Below are 19,081 nucleotides of genomic sequence, written 5' to 3'. Positions count from 1 at the left end.
AGAGGCTTATAAGAAAATCACTATGAGGTAATGCCATTGGGTAATGTTAGCACATGATAGCATCTGATGAACCCACCCCCCATCCCCCATATTTTCAGAGATACAGGTTAACACCCTTAGGGCCCCAGCTTTATTTTGTCACATAGGCCTGCCCAGTCGCTGCTCTGCCCCTGGCGGCTGGGAAACCCTGTTATACCTCAGACGTCTTCCTGAAGCACTGCAGTGAAGGTCACCAGACCATTCTCTGTTCTTCTGGATTATCATCCTCAAAGGTGCTTTTCTTCAGGAACCAGCAAGATGTTCCTGCTTGTCAGTTTGCCAGATTGAAACACTGTGAACAGGCCACAGGGGTCACTTGTGAATGTGGTGGTGGCCTGCCTTAGAGAAGTGAAGGTGCAGAGCTGTGCTGCCCAGGGTTGAAGTCACTGGCCAATGTGGCCATTGAAATTGAAATGAACTGAAATGAAATAAAATTGAAAATTTATTTCCTTAGTTTCACTTGCCACATTTTAGATGTTGGGTGGCCGCATGTGACTAGTGGATACTGTATTGAATGGCGTAGATTTAGGATATTTCTGTCCCTGAAGAAAGCTCTGTTGGACAACACTGGCTTAGAGAGTAGGCTGGTTTTATAATGCGAATCATCAAGATGATGTGTTTCAGGGTATAAGAATTAGCTGTCACTTTTTTTAAAAAATATATTTTATTGATTTTTTACAGAGAGGAAGGGAGAAAGATAGAGAGTTAGAAACATCGATGGGAGAGAAACATCGATCAGCCGCCTCCTGTGCATCTCCCACTGGGGATGTGCCCGCAACCCAGGTACATGCCCTTGCCTGGAATTGAACCTGGGACCCCTCAGTCCGCAGGCCTACGCCCCATCCACTGAGCCTAACCGGTTTTGGCAGCTGTCACTTTTTAAAAACCCGACTAGAATTTAGAAGGGAGAGAAGAACATAGATATTGTCTGTTGTCTCTAAGTCTTGAAATTGAAGTTGAGAAAAGTTGTAGTGTCCCTGATTGTAGGGTATTAGGAGCCAGGGAGCTCCTGCTTAAGTCCATCTCTGGCTCAGTCACCCCACTGGCAGGGACAACGCCATCAGGAGACGTCCGAGAGGAAGCATGGCGTCCTTCGGGAAGGCTGTTGGGGGCCCACTCCCTCCTGACGTGGATGGCTGTTTCTGGCTTCCTCTCATATGTCTCATTGTTCTGGTTACTGCCTCCGAGAAGGCGATGCTGGTGGCTTGGAAGTTAACTTCATTTTAAAACACTCTGAATCATTTACTTTAGCTATCACCCCAGAGCTCTGAGAGGTTTCTGTCTCTGCCCTTTACCTCCCCATTGGCATTGTGAGGCATGGAATCAGGTGGCCCTGCTGCCCCTCTCAGACTTGGCTACCTTTCTTAAAGCAGTGGGTCCAGCTTTTAGGCACAGTCATGCCCTGTGCTGGAGGGGACCTCAGCTGTAGTGCTCACTGGCATCCAGCATGCAAGTCCTCCATACCAGGCACACATGGGCTCCACCAGAGCCTCTTTTGACAGCTTTGCTTGGGTGGCACATGTGTTGAGAAAGATGCCCCTACTTGCTGGATGTTAGGTCATACACAGAAATGTGGATAAGTAGTGTTGTTCCCAAGCTTGGGTACCTCCCTTTCCTTTTCCTGGCCCAGCTGAGTCTGCACTGGGGTCGCATTGGCATGTCCCTGCAGGGCAGCATGCTGGGATAAGTGCAGGTTCTGGGTTCCGGGTCTCATTCTCACTCTGTGTCCTAAAGCATGTGATCTGGGCATGTACCTTAGACAGTGAGCCTCCTCTGTGATATGTCTGCAGGTGTGAAGGCACCTCTGCCTCTCCCTCCCAGTAGATGTCATGGGAACACCTGCCTCTGTGCGATTCCTTGCTGATGGCTCTGCCTCCCTCAGGGGGCAGACACAGGTCCATAAAACATGCTTGTGGAGTTTAACATGTTACATGTCCTGCCATCCCCCAGTAAGGAAATGGAACACATGGAACACTGCTGATACTTGGAATCTCCATGTGCTTCTTCCCTTTTGAAAGCTAAGGGATATATATATATTTTAGTCCTCACCTGAGGATGTTTTTCCATTGATCTCTAGAGAGAGAATAGAAGAGAGGGAGGAGGGGGAGAGAGAAAGAAAGAGAGAGAGAGAGAGAGAGAGAGAGAGAGAGAGAGAGAGATAGAGAGAGAGACATCAACCAGCTGCCTCCCGCATGCACCCCCAACTGGGGCTGGGGATCAAACCTGCAACCGAGGTACATGCCCTTGACTGGGAATTGAACCCCTGACCCTTTGGTCTGCAGGCCGACACTCTCTAACCACTGAGAAACCCAGCCAGGGATTTTGTGGCCTGTCTAGATGTAGGAGATAAAGTTCTAGGGGGTTGTACTTGAGCTTCTTCGGATACTGACTTTCTGGATGATCTTGAGAAAGTCCACACAACATTTTACCCCTTTACTACTATACAAACGAATGAGCTAAAGTTTGGGAGCTGCTGAAAAAAGTGTTCTTCATGGTGTGTTTCTCTTGCATGGGTCCTTGGTAATGTGTGTTTCTCGGTGAGAGCTGTGGGGAGCAGCAGTCCCAGCGGGGCAGCCTGGTGGGCATGGCATGGCGTCCTGGCAGGCTCTCACCCCTCAGATGCTGTCTGCACTGTGGGGCTCAGACCTACTTTCTGTTCCCAGCAAACTCGGAAAGCAGCATGATATAGCCCTGTGTAGAGGAACTTCAACTCTTTTAAATATATTTTCTAAAAAAGCTCAGGTCGGATAGTGCAGAGGCCTTAGACATTTTCTAACGTAAGTGTATACAGCTCTGCCATGACTGCCTTGCTGACGGGGCCATGTGGGCAGAGACTCAGGGAGATCAGCTATGCAGGTGGTCATAGCATCTCAAGAACTGGGCTGAGTTGGTTAATGCATTTTACCTAAGGCTTTTACCTATGGGGATCTCATTGATCCTGTTGAGATGGTTTGTCAGAGTAAATGCTTGTGCATAGGCATCTGGCCAATGTGTGTGGTGCTAGGCTCTGACCCAGGTCTTCCGGCCTTGCTCTTGTTCTGGAAACTGACCCTCATTCTGGCCCAGTCTATGTTTATGTGAGAGAATTTGAGCTTTAGTGAGAAAACTGTGGTAAGTCTTCAACTTGGGGAGTTTCTGTATCCTTTCTTGTCTGGTAAGTTTCATAACCTTGACCTCAACAGTTAATGCTTAATGGTAGTACTTCTGCTAGACTTTAATGCTGTTTTAATAAAAACAACTATAACTTTTTGTGATTTTAAAAATCAATGTGTTTTTGTTTGGTCTTGATGGTCCTGTTCCCATTTCAGCGAGCCATGTCCTCCAACCGATGAGCAATTGGTTGCAGGGTAAGACCAAGACTTCTCCACCGTCTTTCTTTCCTGACTTCTGCTACCTTCTCTTCTTGTAATTGTGCTTAACTCCTGATTCCCCTCAATGTTGAAGAATGACTAATGAGGCACACAGGCTCTCGCTCGGATCCCACGGCCCCTGTCCTTTCTCCACTTGGAGTTACCTATTTCACATTACCCAGGAAGCCTACGCAAGGTTGGCTGGCACCAGGGAGACTTGTGGGACCAGGCTTGCACTCAGACCTCCTCCTCCAGGCAGGCACCAGTAGCCCTGTGAGGCCAGTAGGTGAGCAGAAGCAGGGTTTCTTATCTCCCTAGCTTACTGCCCGCCCCCGCCCCCCAAGAGAGATCCTTGCTTAGTCTCTTTGCCTTCATTTCTCAGAGGGGTTTAGTGGGGGCCTCTTTCCCAAGGGCTGGGTGTTAAATGTAATGCTTGAGGTTAGATGCTCTTGTGTGTGCCCTTTAGAAGCAAAATGCACCCATGGAGTTTATCTGGTACTTCCTCAGGAGGGCATGAATAAGGTGTGACCCTCCTGTCCCCCTGACAGGATATCCTCTCTGGGCATTGAAGCATCTTTGAGCCCCCCATCACCGAGGGTGCAGAGTCAAGCTCCCGTCCATGCTGTCCCTCCCCCCTTTTTTGACCAGGCCGGAGATCAGTCTCTGCTCCTGACTATCTCAGAAGGAGAGGAAGGTCTTGGCCTGGTTTCTAGCTGGGCTGGTTCATCTTCCTAAAATTTTTAAATTTCTAAGTTATTCCCGGAATGTTAGTTTTTGTAACAGCTATTTTATTGTGTGCAAAACTTACTAGGCCTTTTACCATCAAAACAAGGGAAAGAGATTTTTGTAAATTGTGGAAACAACAAACAAATATTGTCATTTGTTTTTGTTTCAATTTGCTATTTATAACAGTTATTCCCCTACTCCCCAAATCTCATGATATAACTATGCCTTTGTGTATATTATATCAGCAGACACACTATATAAAGGATAAAGCCACTCAAGTGTTTTTTCTCATCATAAGTGTTAATATTGCAGTGGTGAGTGGATTTCTCTGTGGGCTAGACTCGCTCAGACAAGCACCATCCAAAGGCCGCCCTAGAGGGCCTTCCCTGATGGCCATGTAGGGCAGGGTGGCTTTTAACTTCAGCAGCACATGGCTTCCTGGTTGGCTCCTTCTGCAGATGCTGGCCTCTCTGGTCTTGGGAGGAAGCATTTTTTATTTGGCTCTTAGAAGGATGCTTTCGGATTTGGATATTTATAGATATTCAGGAGACCGCTGCTTGCCTCTGAATCTCAGGACCCATCCCACAGCCAAACTAGCTTAGGTTCCTGGACTAGTGGCTGAGGCCAGGGCTGAGGCTCAAGTGTGGGTCTTGATGACAGCAGAGGTTTTTAATGGAGGTATTTAGATATCACAGGAAAAAGTGAACTTTCTGGAATAGTGGGAGGTTGTTTTCTTTACCTTATCTTTGTCCCTCGGTGGCAGAGTGGAGGAGCTATTTGTTTAGATAGGATGTGAAATGTTGGCACTGGATCAATCATTAGGGCGGAAGTGTTTGTTTATCACCCTGAGCCCTCTCTCACCATCAGACGGGAGTTATAGGGCAGAGTGAGCGATTTAGAGTTTTTAAAGAAAGCATATAATGCCTCTGGTCTAAGACACTGGAATATTCCATCTCTGGTGTAATCACTCCAGAGAGCAGTATTCCCAGGAAGAGAGACCCATAATAGGCAGCTGAGGACTTAGGCAATGGGTCCCCCATTTCCCAGACTGGCTCTGACGACCTCTCTGACAACCTTGGTGTCAAAAGGGCCGAGTGCAGTCCTGACAGTCCAAGAGCCAAACCCTCTGCATCTTGTTTGTCTGCGGGCCACCGAGCAACCTAGGACACCTGGAGGACCATGTCAGTCCCGGGGAAGGCTGGAAGCCAGTGTGACACCCTCCCTCCAAGGCCTTAGCAGTTCTAGGCTCCCCTCCTACAGACTTGGAAAGAGTTCTCTAGCTGCTTGTCTTGCAGTTTGAGTGCTGGTTGATCAGCAAGGTTCTTGTTGCAGGCTGGCTCCAAGTACTTAAAAAAATTTTTTCATTGATTTTGAGAGAGAGAAAGAGAGAGAGAGAGAGAGAGAGAGAGAGAGAGAGAGAGAGAGAGAGAGAGAGAGAGAGATTGTTCGCATACTTATGCATTCATTGGTTGCTTCTTGTATATGCCCTGATGGTGGATGGCACCAGCAACCCTGGTGTATCAGGAGGATGCTCTAACCAACTGACTACCCGGCCAGGGCTCAGGTCATTCTTACATTAGATGGTGAGCCCTGCCATGTGTAAGGAGCCCAGAGCAAATGACCCCTTCCTAGATCCTTTTATCCCAGAGTCATTTCTTATTTCAGAGTTCAGCTGAAGCAGCAGCTTGTAGCAGACCATCATTTTTCTTCAGAAAATGGAGAGGTATGGTAGCAATCACGCCCTTCCCCCACATGAGGTCGTCCAAGAGAAAAGCATCTACTTTGGTGCATGGTTCACTGTAGCTCCTTAGCAGAGGCCCAGGATGCACGCTGGAGTGTCTACCTTTGATGCCCTCCCGGGCTCCTGGTGTCTCTGCCCAGGGGCAGAGCATGGCCCTGGGGGAGCTGGAGCCCCTTTCCCCAACACAGTGCGCTCTCCCGACATGGATGCTAGAAATGCTTCCTGCGGGTGGAGAGATGAGCACAGGACTTGTCTCTCTTCTGGCTCCAGCTCAGACACGGTGCGTCAGTGTTTCTAAAGTGAAGGCCCCCGCGAGCCTGGGTTCTGAGATAAGAGTCTGCACGGCACCCCCCAGCACTCTCCTTCCCGTGGTGATGCTCCCTTATCTGGATCCCCGTGGGCAGGAAGGAACTGGGTTGCCAATAAGAAAACACAAGAGTGCAGATGCACCTGGCAAAGGGTGAACTCATATCCAAATCTGCTCTCACCCACGCCACAGCCATTCCTGCTCTGTGGTACTCAGTCCTGTGCATCCTATGTCCACATCATATCAGTGGGTCTGGATATCTCGCTCATCTTTTAAAGTTTCTTCCCTAATAAAAACTGGAAGGTTAAGTGTTCAGGATAAGGAAGGGTCAGGAAGCCATGCTGAGAAAGGTAATTAGCAGTTAGTGCTGTACTCTTGCCCTTCACACAGCACTGAGGGGGTGGGGTTCCTGGGAGTTGAGAGGTGCAGCCTGGTAAACCTGGACCTGGTGGTAGAGCCCCCCACCCCCCACTTGTGAGCCTCAATGAGCAGCTCCTCAGGGCAGCGCCAGCTTCAGCTGTTATTCCTCCCTTTACCTTTAAAAGCAAACTGCAACCTGTTTCTCTCCTGAATTTCATAGAGCATGCCAAGAAATTGACAGCATGTGCCTTCAGTCTATGCTTCTCATGCCTTTTACCTTGTAATTTTGGTGATTTTATGTCCCAAATCTTGGGGATTGCTTCAGAAGGCAACTGATAGAAGCTTCCAGGTCATCAGTGGGGGTCAAGCCACTTTGCACACCAAGCTGCCATATACTGAGATCCTTATCCCCCGAGGGCAGCTGGTGTGGGGCTGTGACACTTTATTCACTTATTTCCACTCTACCTCTTTTTAATTTTAAGGTTTTCAGATGTCATTCTGGCAACAATTTTGGCAACCAAGTCTGAAATGTGTGGCCAAAAATTTGAACTGAAGATCGATAACGTGCGTTTTGTCGGGCACCCGACACTCCTGCAGCACGCGCTGGGGCAGGTAAGGACCTCCCTGAGAATATAAGGCGGGATCCCCCTGGGCAGGCATGGCCATCCTGGCCTGGGCCCTCAGGGAACCGTGGCTGCCACTGGCTCCGTAAAGACAGCGAGTGTGTGCCAGACCTCACAGCTACTTGCCGTCAGCTGCACATCACAGACCCTGAGGGACCCTCGGAGAAAGAGACAGGCATGCTTGCCCCCAGAGTTTCAGTCCCTGCCCCTAGCTTTGGTAAAGTGGCACAAGCATTTCTTCTCACTTGTTAAGTGATCTCATGGTCAATATTATTATTAATTTAGCTCTTACTGTTGTGCTGAATCCTTCATATACGTTCTCTGGTGAGCAAAATGTTACCGTACTGGAGTCTTAACAAGACAGAATGCACTGTGACCCAAAGGAATTTGCACACCAGAACCTGCCAGTCAGTCCTTGGCACACAGGCAGAATCAGCATCAGCATCACTCAGATTCTGAAGGATTTTGATATGACAGTGTAAGATTTAGCTCCATTTATATGATCCAGAAATATGAGGGTCTGTGATGTGGTCCTCAGATAGCCTCCATGACCAAGCTGGTGGAAAGAGCTGAGGTGGTTGGAGGTGCTAAGACATGAGACGGTCTGGGTGCACCTGGCCCAAGGACAGCACCATCCCTCCTCACTGAAACCCCTGCAGGTAGGGATTAGATCCCTAACTGACCTGTGGGTGATGGAGGGGAGATTTGGCAGCCTGCTGGCAGTCCTGGGTGTATACAAGAGTGACAGGCAGGATGGTGAGGAGCTAGTTGGGATAGCCCAGGGAGAGCTGGAGCCCTGGCCTCTTATGCCCCCTAGTGGCAACACTTGAAATCAGCGTGGTGTTTGTGACAGGTTGGCTGGCTGCCAGAGCAGCAGCCCTGTCTCTGCTGGCCCTTACCTGCCCAAGAAATTGACAGCATGTGTCTTCAGTCTATGCTGGGGCATTGTGTTCTCTCTCTCTCTCTCTCTCTCTCTCTCTCTCTCTCTCTCTCTCAAATATATTTTATTGATTTTTTTTTAACAGAGAGGAAGGGAGAGGGATAGAGAGTTAGAAACATCGATCACTCAGAGGGAAAGCAGGGGAGGGTGGGGGTGAGGGGGAAAGATCAACCAAAGGACTTGTATGCATGCATATAAGCATAAGTGATGAGTGTGTGGGCAACAGGGGGTGAGGGTGAGGGCAGGATTGGGGGGATAAGGGAACATTGGGGGGATAAGGACACATTTGTAATATCTTATTCAATAAAGGGGAAAAAAAAAAGAAACATCAATCAGCTGCCTCCTGCACACCCCCCATTGGGGATGTGCCCACAACCGAGGTACATGCCCTTGACCGGAATTGAACCTGGGACCCTTCAGTCCACAGGCTGACTATCCACTGAGCCAAATTGGTTAGGGCGTCCTCTCTCTTAATCATCCTGAGTACTTATCATACCTGGCAGAGATGGCCTCAAGCACTCAGGTGGACACTGGGGGTGGCAGTGGGGAGGATGTCTGGGTAGAGAACACTCCATCTGCTTGGGCCCCTCTCCATCTTGTCTCCTCTGGGCACTTCGGCCCACTTCCATTGACTGGGGCAGCCTCATCATGCTGGGCCAGAGCACTGACCTTCCTGTTATCTCAGTGGGGACTCATCTGTCCATGCCATCACCACTAGCTCATGCAGAGGTGCTGGCCGATTCTCCGAGACCACGGGCTCTGTTTTCTTTTGGTTCTGCTGTATTTTGGAACCTTTCCCCATGCTTAAAGTAGAATAGCTCTAAACAGCTCTTCTTGGGAAGTTGGCTCTCATTCAATAGAATTATGCGTCTTTTACAGGTCTCCAAAACAGACCCGTCCCCGAAGAGGGAAGCTCCCACCATGATTCTCTTTAATGTGGTATTTGCACTAAGGGTGAGTGTTTATAAATGGCTGAAGAGCATGGGCAAATCAGGAAGGAGGGTAAGGGGAGGTACAGCAGCTCATTTCTGGTGAGTGTGTCATTGACTCAGAGCTTAGCCTGCAGGGGGCATGGCATTGGTCTACTCTTACTGTTTTCCTCTCTTTAAAAAAAAATAAAATACACATAACAAAATTTACCATTTTAACTATTTTAAAGTATATGGTTTGGTGGCATCTTACAACAGTGTAACCATCCCCATTATCTAGTTTCAGAATGTTACTGTTACCCTAAAAGGAGCTCAGCTATTCCTTTTCTCTCCCGCCCTCTCCCAGCCCCTAGAAACCACCAGTCTACTTCCTGTCTCTGTGGATTTACCTGTTCTGCATGTTTCACATGCATGTGATCCTACAGTATGTGACCTTTGGTGTCCGGCTTCTTTGGATGAGCATAGTGATTTTGAGATTATCCCTGGTCATGAATATCAGTACTTTATTCCTTTTTATGGTCAAATCGTATTCCATTGTATGAATAGACCGTACTTTGTTTATCCCTTCATCTGTTGAGGAACATTTGAGTTTTTTTTTCACCTTTTTCTATTATGAATAATGCTGTTAAGGATATTTGTATACAAATTTTTGTGTGGAGACATGTTTTCATTTCACTTGGGTATGTACCTAGGAGTGGAATTGCTGGGTCAAATGATAACTGTGTTTACCCATTTGAAGAACTGATAGACTGTTCTCCACATCGCTGCACCATTTTACATTCCCAGGTGCAATGCACGAGGGTTCCAATTTCTGTACATCCTGACAACACTTGATATTTTCCATTTTTTAAATAATGAAGCCTAATTGTTCTCAGTGTTGTCTGAAGTTGTGCTTTTATTAATTACAGGAAAATTTTTTTCATTAAAGCTGTCAAAATAGGGATCCAAATAAACATAAAAGGCATCCCTGGGTAAGGACTGGCTTACTTTATTAATGGAATACCTAGGAAATTTATATCCAGTGACTGTTAAATGATGGCATTCCTCTGAAATATACCAGTATCAGTTTTCACCAAAGAACCCAGAAGGTCTTTCTGGCTGGGCACGTGATCTGCACGACAGCTTTTGTGCAGAAATATGAGCGAGAAAGTAATTGGATTTCAGTGACAAGGAGCAGTGATGTTCTGAAAACCTTCGGAGCGGCAGAAATGAGACTGAGTAGGAAGGGAACCTATAAAATTAGGTGCCATTCTGAGTCTCAAGGTATTTTTTTTATGGTGGCTTTTTTTTGGTATGGAGACTACATGTCTCACTCTGAACAGTTCAAAATCAAAATAATGCTAGAGAAAAGATCCATGAGAATGAAGCTTAATTTTTAAATTTTTACCTGTTGATAAAGACAACTACAAGTGAGAACAAAATGATTTGTTAGTGGTGCGGGCATGAAGTTCCAAGAGGTCTTCTTCCTACTTTATACACTTCTGTGGTATTTGCATCTTCACAATGTTCTTGTATTACGTATGTAATTACATAACACAACCATCCACAAAGAGAACTCAAGCAAAAAACAAGCAAACAAAACCCATGACGAATGCTGTCCACCTGTCAGTCCTGATAGCCCCGGTGGGATGGGCAGTGAGGAGCAGCCACAACCCCACCCCAGATGTTGCCGGCAGGCTCTCATCCCTGGGCAGTAGGTGATAGCAACATGTAAAGCAGTCAAGCAAGCACACGTATTATAAAGTCTTGTAAAGATTTTTATAATAATAATCAGCCTGGAAGTAATTCTGGTATCCAGTCGTTGAGGAGAGGTTGGAAAAGGTGGTGGTCATTATACACTGGCATGTTTGTGGCCATTGAAGATGAGAAATGGGGACGGCATCAGAGCCTGGAGGAGTGTAGGTTACCACAGGTAGTATAGGACTTCAGATAGCATGGGCCGTCACGATGAAGAGTGGGAGGGATTTTAAATAATGTAAAGAGTTGATTTTAGGGTAGACAAGTTTCAGTAGTCATGTAAAAATGTATACTTTTTTTTATTTTGAAAAGTTTTAAACCCTGAGTTAGCGACAGTAGTTTGATAACCCTATACCCCTGTCTCTGAGATTCCACAACTATCACCTTTGCACCTTGGTTCCATCTACTGCCGCCCCCCCCCCCCCCCCGCCTACATTGTCACTTATATATTTCAAGACAAGCCCTAGCCTCATGTCTGCTCACTCCTACATACTTCAGAAGGCATTGCTATAAAAATATGGGCATTTATTTTATACCAGAATACCCTTTTCACACCTGAGAAAATTTGCAATAAGTTGGTATAAACTAGTACGTGGTCCATTGAAGCTTTCCCCCGTTGCCTCAGCATTTTTGCTGGTTGTCTTGTCTGAACCAGGATTAAGACCCAGCCTGCACAAACATGTGTTGTCGGGTCTGTAGATCTCTGTCCGTCTAGGACTCTCTCCCCCATTTGTCCCATCGCATGTTCTATGTTTGGACTCATCTCATTGTGCAGACAAGTCAGACTTGCTCTCTGTCCCTGTATTTCTTGCAAACTAAATTCTTGATTACATTTGGGTGTGAGTTCTGGGGACAAGAAAGTCTCACAGGTGATGCCCTGAACCTCATGCTGCCTCACAGCATGTGTGGGGAAAGTGTGGCATTTCCAAGAGCCCCCACTCAGGGCTGGCATGTCCTAGGTGGTAGTTCTCTCAGTGTGGCCACACAGCCGCAGGCTCTGCAGGCACCTTGAACAGTGTCTGGCCTGTGCAGCCAAACAGGCACCCTGGCACACTCCCTCAGTGCTGGTCCTTGGGCCTCGCCTGGGCAGGCACCACCTTGCGTGTCTGGGAATGTGGGACAAACAGGCCCTGAGCCCCTGACAGCACTGTCCTGCCCCAGCCCGTGGGTCTTCTAGCAGAGTCATGTTCTCAGGTGGGCCTTGCTTACTCTTCAAGGGAATGACCATGTGCTCAAGATCATTCTCCTTTGCTCTGGGAGTATTTCCACACAGATTCTTCTGGAAGGGTTTTGAGGCAACTGTATATACTCTAAGCCAGTGGTTCTCCACCTTCCTAATGCCGCGACCCTTTCATACAGTTCCTCATGTTGTGGTGACCCCAACCATAAAATTATTTTCATTGCTACTTCGTAACTGTAATTTTGCTACTGTTATGAATCGTAATGTAGATATCTGATATGCAGGATGTATTTTCATTGTTACAAATTGGACATAATTAAAGCATAGTGATTAATCACAAAAACAATATGTAATTATATATGTGTTTTCCGATGGTCTTAGGCAACCCCTGTGAAAGGGTCGTTCGACCTCCAAAGGGGTCTCGACCCACAAGTTGAGAACCGCTGCTCTAAACCCTGCAGTTTCGTAATCTTGCAGGGGACACGGTTGAGGGGATGCCCTTGACATGAAGGGACAGGGATGCTGCCAGTGGTGGGCATAGCATGGGAACAACCTTTGGTTCTCTCCCCAGCGCAGATATGCTGCCAGGTGTGAGTTCTGTTTGTGAGCATGAGATCTACTAGTTTAGAAAATCTCTCCCAGCTCCAGGGATGAAGGTGTTTACTGTGGGCAGGGCGCTCTCTGGCAGATAAACGAGAGGGAGGCAGCACCAGGGGTTCTAATCAGCAGCACCATTCTCCCTCTTCCTTTTCTCACCTCCGCCCCATAGGATGACTCAGCTGCCCTGGGGGCCTCCTGAAGCACTGAGTCATGGCTGGCGAGTTATCTGCTCCAAGGAGCATCTTCACAGACCCCACAGCCACCTGCTCCACCCTTGGCCTGGCCCGACTGCAGCCCCTGATAGTTTCTAGAGTTGACACAGGGGATGGGAGTGGCTGGAGCCAGCTGGCTTCTCCTGTTAGCCAAGGTCATGTCTGCTAGAAAGAGCCACTTAACCTTGAGGATGGAAAATGTTCAGTGAACAGTTAGCCTGGTGCTTCTGTTTATTATACTTTGTGTCCCTATAAGAGGGGCTGTGTGACTGAATTCTACCATAGCCAGTTGGTCCACCAACAGTCAGCAGTACACTGGTGACTGCAAACACTGCCAGGGATTTTGCTGTGGGTAGTCTCTGTTTTGAGCACCTGACATTTCTGACTAATTGGTGATGGGGGTGCCACTGTTGTCCTTTCTTAGATGGGAGCCCTGTGACCCAGGGTCACACAGCAGGTGGTTGGACAGATCTGTACCTTCCATTATCCCACTGGCTGCCTCTGCCAGGCCCAGAGTGGATGCCTGATCTGTGCCCTACCTTCCTGGATGGCCCTGGTGCCCTGCGGTGTGAGAGCCTTCCTCTACTTCAGCGGTTCTCAACCTGTGGGTCGAGACCCCTTTGGCGGTCGAACGACCCTTTCACAGGGGTCGCCTAAGACCATCCTGCATATCAGATATTTACATTATGGTTCATAACAGTAGCAACATTACAGTTATGAAGTAGCAACGAAAATAATTTTATGGTTGGGTCACAACATGAGGAACTGTATATAAAGGGCCAGAAGGTTGAGAACCACTGCTCTACTTGATAGAAATGTCTGGTTCCCTACCCCCCACACTGGGTGACCCCACGGAGCCATCGCTGTGCTGCCATCCGGCAGCTATCCCCAAGATAGGATGCTGAGCGGACTGGCGTTCATGGACAGCTCCTGGCGGGGACACAGGAAATTGGTGATAGTGGCACCTGGGGAGGAGCCTGGGGGAAAGGGGTAGAGGATTCTTTCATGGTTTCAGTGTTTGCTTTGTATGTGTATTATCGGAGCACATGTGCTGCATTTGAGTCCAGCTTGGCTTCTCCCACAGGCCAACGCGGATCCCTCGGTGATCAACTGCCTGCACAACCTTTCCCGACGAATCGCCACCGTGCTGCAGCACGAGGAGCGCCGCTGCCAGTACCTCACTCGGGAGGCCAAGCTGATCCTCGCGCTGCAGGACGAGGTGTCTGCTGTGGCCGATGGTGAGTGCGCAGGCGTCTCTCCTCCCCAACAGCACAGAGCAGGCAGTGTTTCCAGGCAGGACCCGGCTCTGGTTTTGAAGACGTGGACGCCGCGGTGCTCAGAGTTCCCTGCTCCTCGGCCCGGACTGAGCAGGCCCCAGTGCAGAGGGAGACTCGCCGGGGCACAGCTAGAGACCCCTTGCCCGGCCTGATGTGCTGACACTGATTCCTTAGCCTGAAGCATTTCCTCCCCGCAAATGCTCATGGTGGCTCTTCACGCGGGTCAGGCACTGCCCGCTGGCCCTGTGCTGGCCCTGCGTCCCGGCTGGAGGGCCTGTGGAGGGCCGGGGGAGTAGTGAGCTGGAAGGGTGGATGCTTTTCAGTTCTTCGCTTTCAGCTAAATTGAAGGAGGACCTAATGGAGTTATCAACTGGGAAGTTATTAAAAATAATTTTAAAAAAATATTTTTATTGATTTCAGAAAGGAAGGGAGAGGGAGAGAGAGAAAGAAACATCAGTGTTCCTGTACACCCCACACTGGGAATTGAGCCTGCAACCTGGGCATGTGCCTTGACTGGGAATTGAACCGTGACCTTCTGGTTCATAGATCAACTCTCAACCACTGAGCCACACTGGTCGGGCTATTAAAAATAGATACATTACCATGTGGTGTTTGACATACTGTCAACATTGGAAAGTGTGGAGAGACACCTACCTGTAACAGACCCACCTCCATCCTCTCAGCTCAGCACCTTTGTAACAGAAGCAAAAACCAAGAACACAGTTGAAGGTGCACCCAGTCTGATTGTAGCAGCAAGTAAAAGCAGCGGTCACCATCCATGAACTATCCCACGCAGGTGCCTTTTCAGTAAAAATTTACTTTTTATGTTTGACAATGAAGTTTTATTTCTTAAAACATTTTCTTGAGAGTCTGTGACTTTGTCACAGGCATTTTAAAAGTTCAGTTTAGTACAAATAGTTTTGTTAGATATTTTTTTTTTTTTATTGCTTAAAGTATTACAAAGGGTATTACATATGTATCCATTTTATCCCCCCGCCCTAGACAGTCCCCTAGCCTCCCCTATCACCCCGTGTCTTATGTCCATCGGTTATGCTTATATGCATGCATACAAGTCCTTTAGTTGATCTCTTACCCCCCTACCTCCTGCCCCCCAACCCTCCCCGGCCTTCCCGCTGCAGTTTGACAATCTGTTTGAGGCAGCTCTGCCTCTGTATCTATTATTGTTCAAAAGTTTATAATGGTCTCTATTGTCCATGAATGAGTGAGATCATGTGGTATTTTTCCTTTATTGACTGGCTTATTTCACTTAGCATAATGCTCTCCAGTTCCATCCATGACGTTGCAAATGGTAAGAGTTCCTTCCTTTTTACAGCAGCATAGTATTCCATCGTGTAGATGTACCACAGTTTTCTAATCCATTCATCTACTGATGGGCACTTAGGCTGTTTCCAGATCTTAGCTATGGTGAATTGTGCTGCTATGAACATAGGGGTGCATATATCCTTTCTGATTGGTGTTTCTGGTTTCTTGGGATATATTCCTAGAAGTGGGATCACAGGGTCAAATGGGAGTTCCATTTTCAGTTTTTTAAGGAAACTCCATACTGTCTTCCATAGTGTCCGCACCAGTCTGCATTCCCACCAGCAGTGCACAAGTGTTCCTTTTTCTCCACATCCTCTCCAGCACTTGTCGTTTGTTGATTTGTTGATGATAGCCAGTCTGACAGGTGTGAGATGGTACCTCATTGCTGTTTTGATTTGCATCTCTCGGATGATTAGTGACTTTGAGCATGTTTTCATATGTCTCTTGGCTTTCTGGATGTCCTCTTTTGAAAGGTGTCTATTTAGGTCCTTTGCCCATTTTTTGATTGGATTGTTTATCTTCCTTTTGTTAAGTTGTATGAGTTCCCTATAAATTTTGGAGATTAGGCCCTTATCAGATATGTCATTGGCAAATATGTTTTCCCACACAGTGGGTTTTCTCGTTGTTTTGTTGATGGTTTCTTTTGCTGTGCAGAAGCTTTTTATTTTGATGTAGTCCCATTTGTTCATTTTTTCTTTAGTTTCAAGTGCCCTAGGAGCTGTATCAGTGAAGAAATTGCTTCGGCATATGTCTGAGATTTTGTTGCCTTTGGATTCTTCTAGAATTTTTATGGTTTCCCGTCGTACATTTAAGTCGTGTAGTTTTGTTAGATATTTATGAGACAGGATTAATGAAAAAGACTTTCAGTCAGAAAAAGAAATTATATTAGCATAAATGTGGGGGAAAGAGTGGGATGAGGCCTGGAACTACATGGTCACTGAGGCAGAAGATGGTGCTGGTGGTCCGAGGTAGTCTTCAGGAGCGTCAGGGAAAAGTGTCAGGTGGGGCCAGTGTTGAAGTTTAAATACAAATATTTCATATAAAGACAGTTGAACAAATCAGCCTGAGTATAATTTTAATTCAGCTGGATGCCAGAATTTTATGAGAAGCAGTTGTGAGCCCTGGCCGATGTGGCTCAGTTGTTTGGGCGTCACCCTGTGCACTGAGAGGTTGCCAGTTTGATTCCTAGTCAGGGCACGTGCCCCATTACAGGGTCTATCCCTTGTAGGGGACGTACAGGAGGCAGCCAATCCATGTTGTGCTCTCACATTGATGTTTCTCCCCCTCTCTCCCTCTCCCTTCCTCTCTCTCTAAAAATCAATAAACTATTAAAAAAAGAAGAAACAGCCTGGCCGGCATGGCTCAGTAATCGAGCATTGACCTATGCACCCGGTCGTGGTTTGATTCTCCGTCAGGGCACGTGCTCAGGTTGAGGGTTTGATCCCCAGTGTGGGGTGTACAGGAGGCAGCTGACCAATGATTCTCATCATTGATGTTTCTATCTCTCTCCCCCTCTCTGAAATCAATAAAAATATATTAAAAAAGGAAGAGGAAGAAGCAGTTGTGTATATCCTGATGATTGGTTTAAAGTTACTGAAAATTCTTTTTAAGTTGTTTTTAAAGGTATTTTAACTTGTTTTTAAAGGTATTTCCTATTCTAGCCTTTTGTGTCAAACATCAGTTGTTAGCACACCCAATGTGTGTGTGCCCCCTGCCCCCACCCCGCCTACAGCTGCTTTGGAGATTCTAAGTCCTTCTGTGTCTCAATTCTTGCAGCAAATGATGGTCCACAGTCTCCGTTCCATCACATCCTGCCCAAGTGCAAGCTGGCCAGGGACCTCAAGGAAGCTTACGACAGGTAGGACAGGCGAGCAGCACACCATGCACTTCCTTCTCGTGGGCCTTACTGCCTGAGCGGTGTCTGATAAGGGGACTCCCTTCTCTGGGTGCTCTCCCGTTGTGCCACTGAAATGGGGGTGAGAGGGCAGGAAGTGCCAACCCCTTTGGTGTGTGCCCGGCTGGAACAGTCACCTCCATACTTAACCAAAGGTGAGCCTGAAGTTACGCATGAGAACCTGAAAGTGCATTTGAGTCCTCAAATGCAAGGTGATTTTACTGAGTCTGGCACAGCGCCAAGTTCTGGGTCCACCTTCATTAGGTGCGTGTCGCTGTCACCTTTCACCCATGAGGAAACAGGCTCAGAGGATGGAGAGGGGTTGGCCCTGCCCTGGGGAACTGGGGGCTTGGGATACTCAGTGTATGAGTGCAACAGGTGTTGGAGACACAGCGGGAACCTCAGTTGTTCGGATGCTATTTGTGGCTCAGCACCTACTCTCTTAAACATGGATAAGCAAAGAACTTATTTTCTTTTTAAAGGGTGTCCTGTGGCTCTGGCGCCGGGTCTGCAGTGGGGGCTGGAGGTTTGGTGGGGCCGAGTGCCCAAGGGACAGCCCACCTGGCAGTTTTGCCTTCCCTGTCCTGCACCGGCCGGTTGGTTCACAGGGCACCACCCAGCACCAGGCAGCAGCGTATGGGTGCAGCCTTCTTTCTGCCTTCTCTTCCTCCCTCATTCCCTTACATTTCCACATTCTCCTTGGCGAGTGCGGCCGCTCAGCGCTCCCACCTGGCCATCCCACTGGACTCTTCTCCCACTGGAGAGGGTCCTGATGTAAGAACTGTGGCCGCAACACCACGTGTCATCGAAGCCCAGAGACAGCAGTTTGTCCAGGATCCTTTCCCTTTTTCATGTTAATTTATTCTGATTTTACTAACGTTAAAGACATTTAGGAAATACAGAAAAGTATAAACAAAATGAAAGTCATCTATAATTTTATACACAGTGATAATCGCTATGAACATTTGGGTAATTTTTTTAAACTTGATTTTTTGAAAGGTCACATATTCATCAAGACTGAAATTTAGAGCTTTGATTTTGTCTCCTGCTGCACTCCGACCAGCTTCTCATCCTGGCGGCAGGATGCCTTTCAGCGACAGCCTCCCTCACAGATGGGTTTACCATAAGGTGCATACAGGCAAATGGTGACCCACTGTCTCCCTTTGCATACGGTAGCACACTGGGCATCCAGTGAGCCTGTCGCCTTCTCAGAGAGCAGTAGAACTTAGACTTCTGCCGGGGCTGAGGAATAAGAACTTTTGTGTTTTTTGCTGCATAGTTAGCCAGCCCCCTCTCTTGGGCGTTTATTTGGCTTCACGTTTTGCTGCTGTAAGACATGCTGCCCAACCACATGCATGTGCTATTGTGCATCTGTACCCACACATCCATAACATAAATTCCTGAAAGTGGGGTTGCTAGGGCGCCTAGGTAAAATGCATTTCCTCTGTGGAGTATGTGCCTCGATCTACACTCCCACCAGAAGCACGTGAGATACCTGTCTACACAGCGTCTTGGTGAGCTTCTTGGTTTTAACCAATGTAAGGGTAGAGCATAGTGTCTCAATGCAGCTATGCACGTCTCACGTGTCTACCCCATTCCTGTTCTCTTTTCTGGTAGCTCTCTGCTCAGACCCCCTGCTTGTTGTTCTGTTGGGAGGTGTAGGTGCCTTTTAAAGGAGGGGGAGTTGCCCTTTGTGAGGGCAGCTTGTGCTCCCCTTGTCTTTGTTTTGGTGACCCCTGGGTGTGGCTTCTGGCTGTTGGAGAACATCAGGCAGCCTGAACTGCCCTTGCTGAGTGAGGGTTTTGGTTTCTGATCCCTCCTACTTCGGAGAACTTGACCCAGA

The 19,081-nt window shown here is 47.8% G+C and overlaps 1 protein-coding gene across 4 annotated transcripts in view; it reads left to right on the top strand.

Moving 5' to 3' along the window:
- Nucleotides 1-19,081, top strand: part of NPRL3 (NPR3 like, GATOR1 complex subunit) — a 41,566-nt gene that overhangs the window by 6,266 nt on the left and 16,219 nt on the right. Inside the window, exons 3-7 of one of the 4 annotated variants that reach the window (XM_059692484.1) lie at nt 3,348-3,386; nt 7,006-7,135; nt 8,966-9,040; nt 13,829-13,982; nt 17,121-17,202. In XM_059692484.1, coding sequence (XP_059548467.1) covers nt 3,348-3,386; nt 7,006-7,135; nt 8,966-9,040; nt 13,829-13,982; nt 17,121-17,202 — 480 coding nt within the window. Of the gene's footprint in view, nt 1-3,347; nt 3,387-5,780; nt 5,839-7,005; nt 7,136-8,965; nt 9,041-13,828; nt 13,983-17,120; nt 17,203-19,081 lie in introns of all 4 variants that reach the window. The other 3 variants (XM_059692486.1, XM_059692485.1, XM_059692487.1) reach the window with 3 other exon arrangements.

The sequence above is a fragment of the Myotis daubentonii genome, chromosome 4, assembly GCF_963259705.1.
Source record: "Myotis daubentonii chromosome 4, mMyoDau2.1, whole genome shotgun sequence".
NCBI classification, from domain to species: Eukaryota; Metazoa; Chordata; class Mammalia; order Chiroptera; family Vespertilionidae; genus Myotis; species Myotis daubentonii.
The sequence above is the reverse complement of the archived record's forward strand: the minus strand, read 5'-3'. Positions and strand labels throughout refer to the sequence as shown.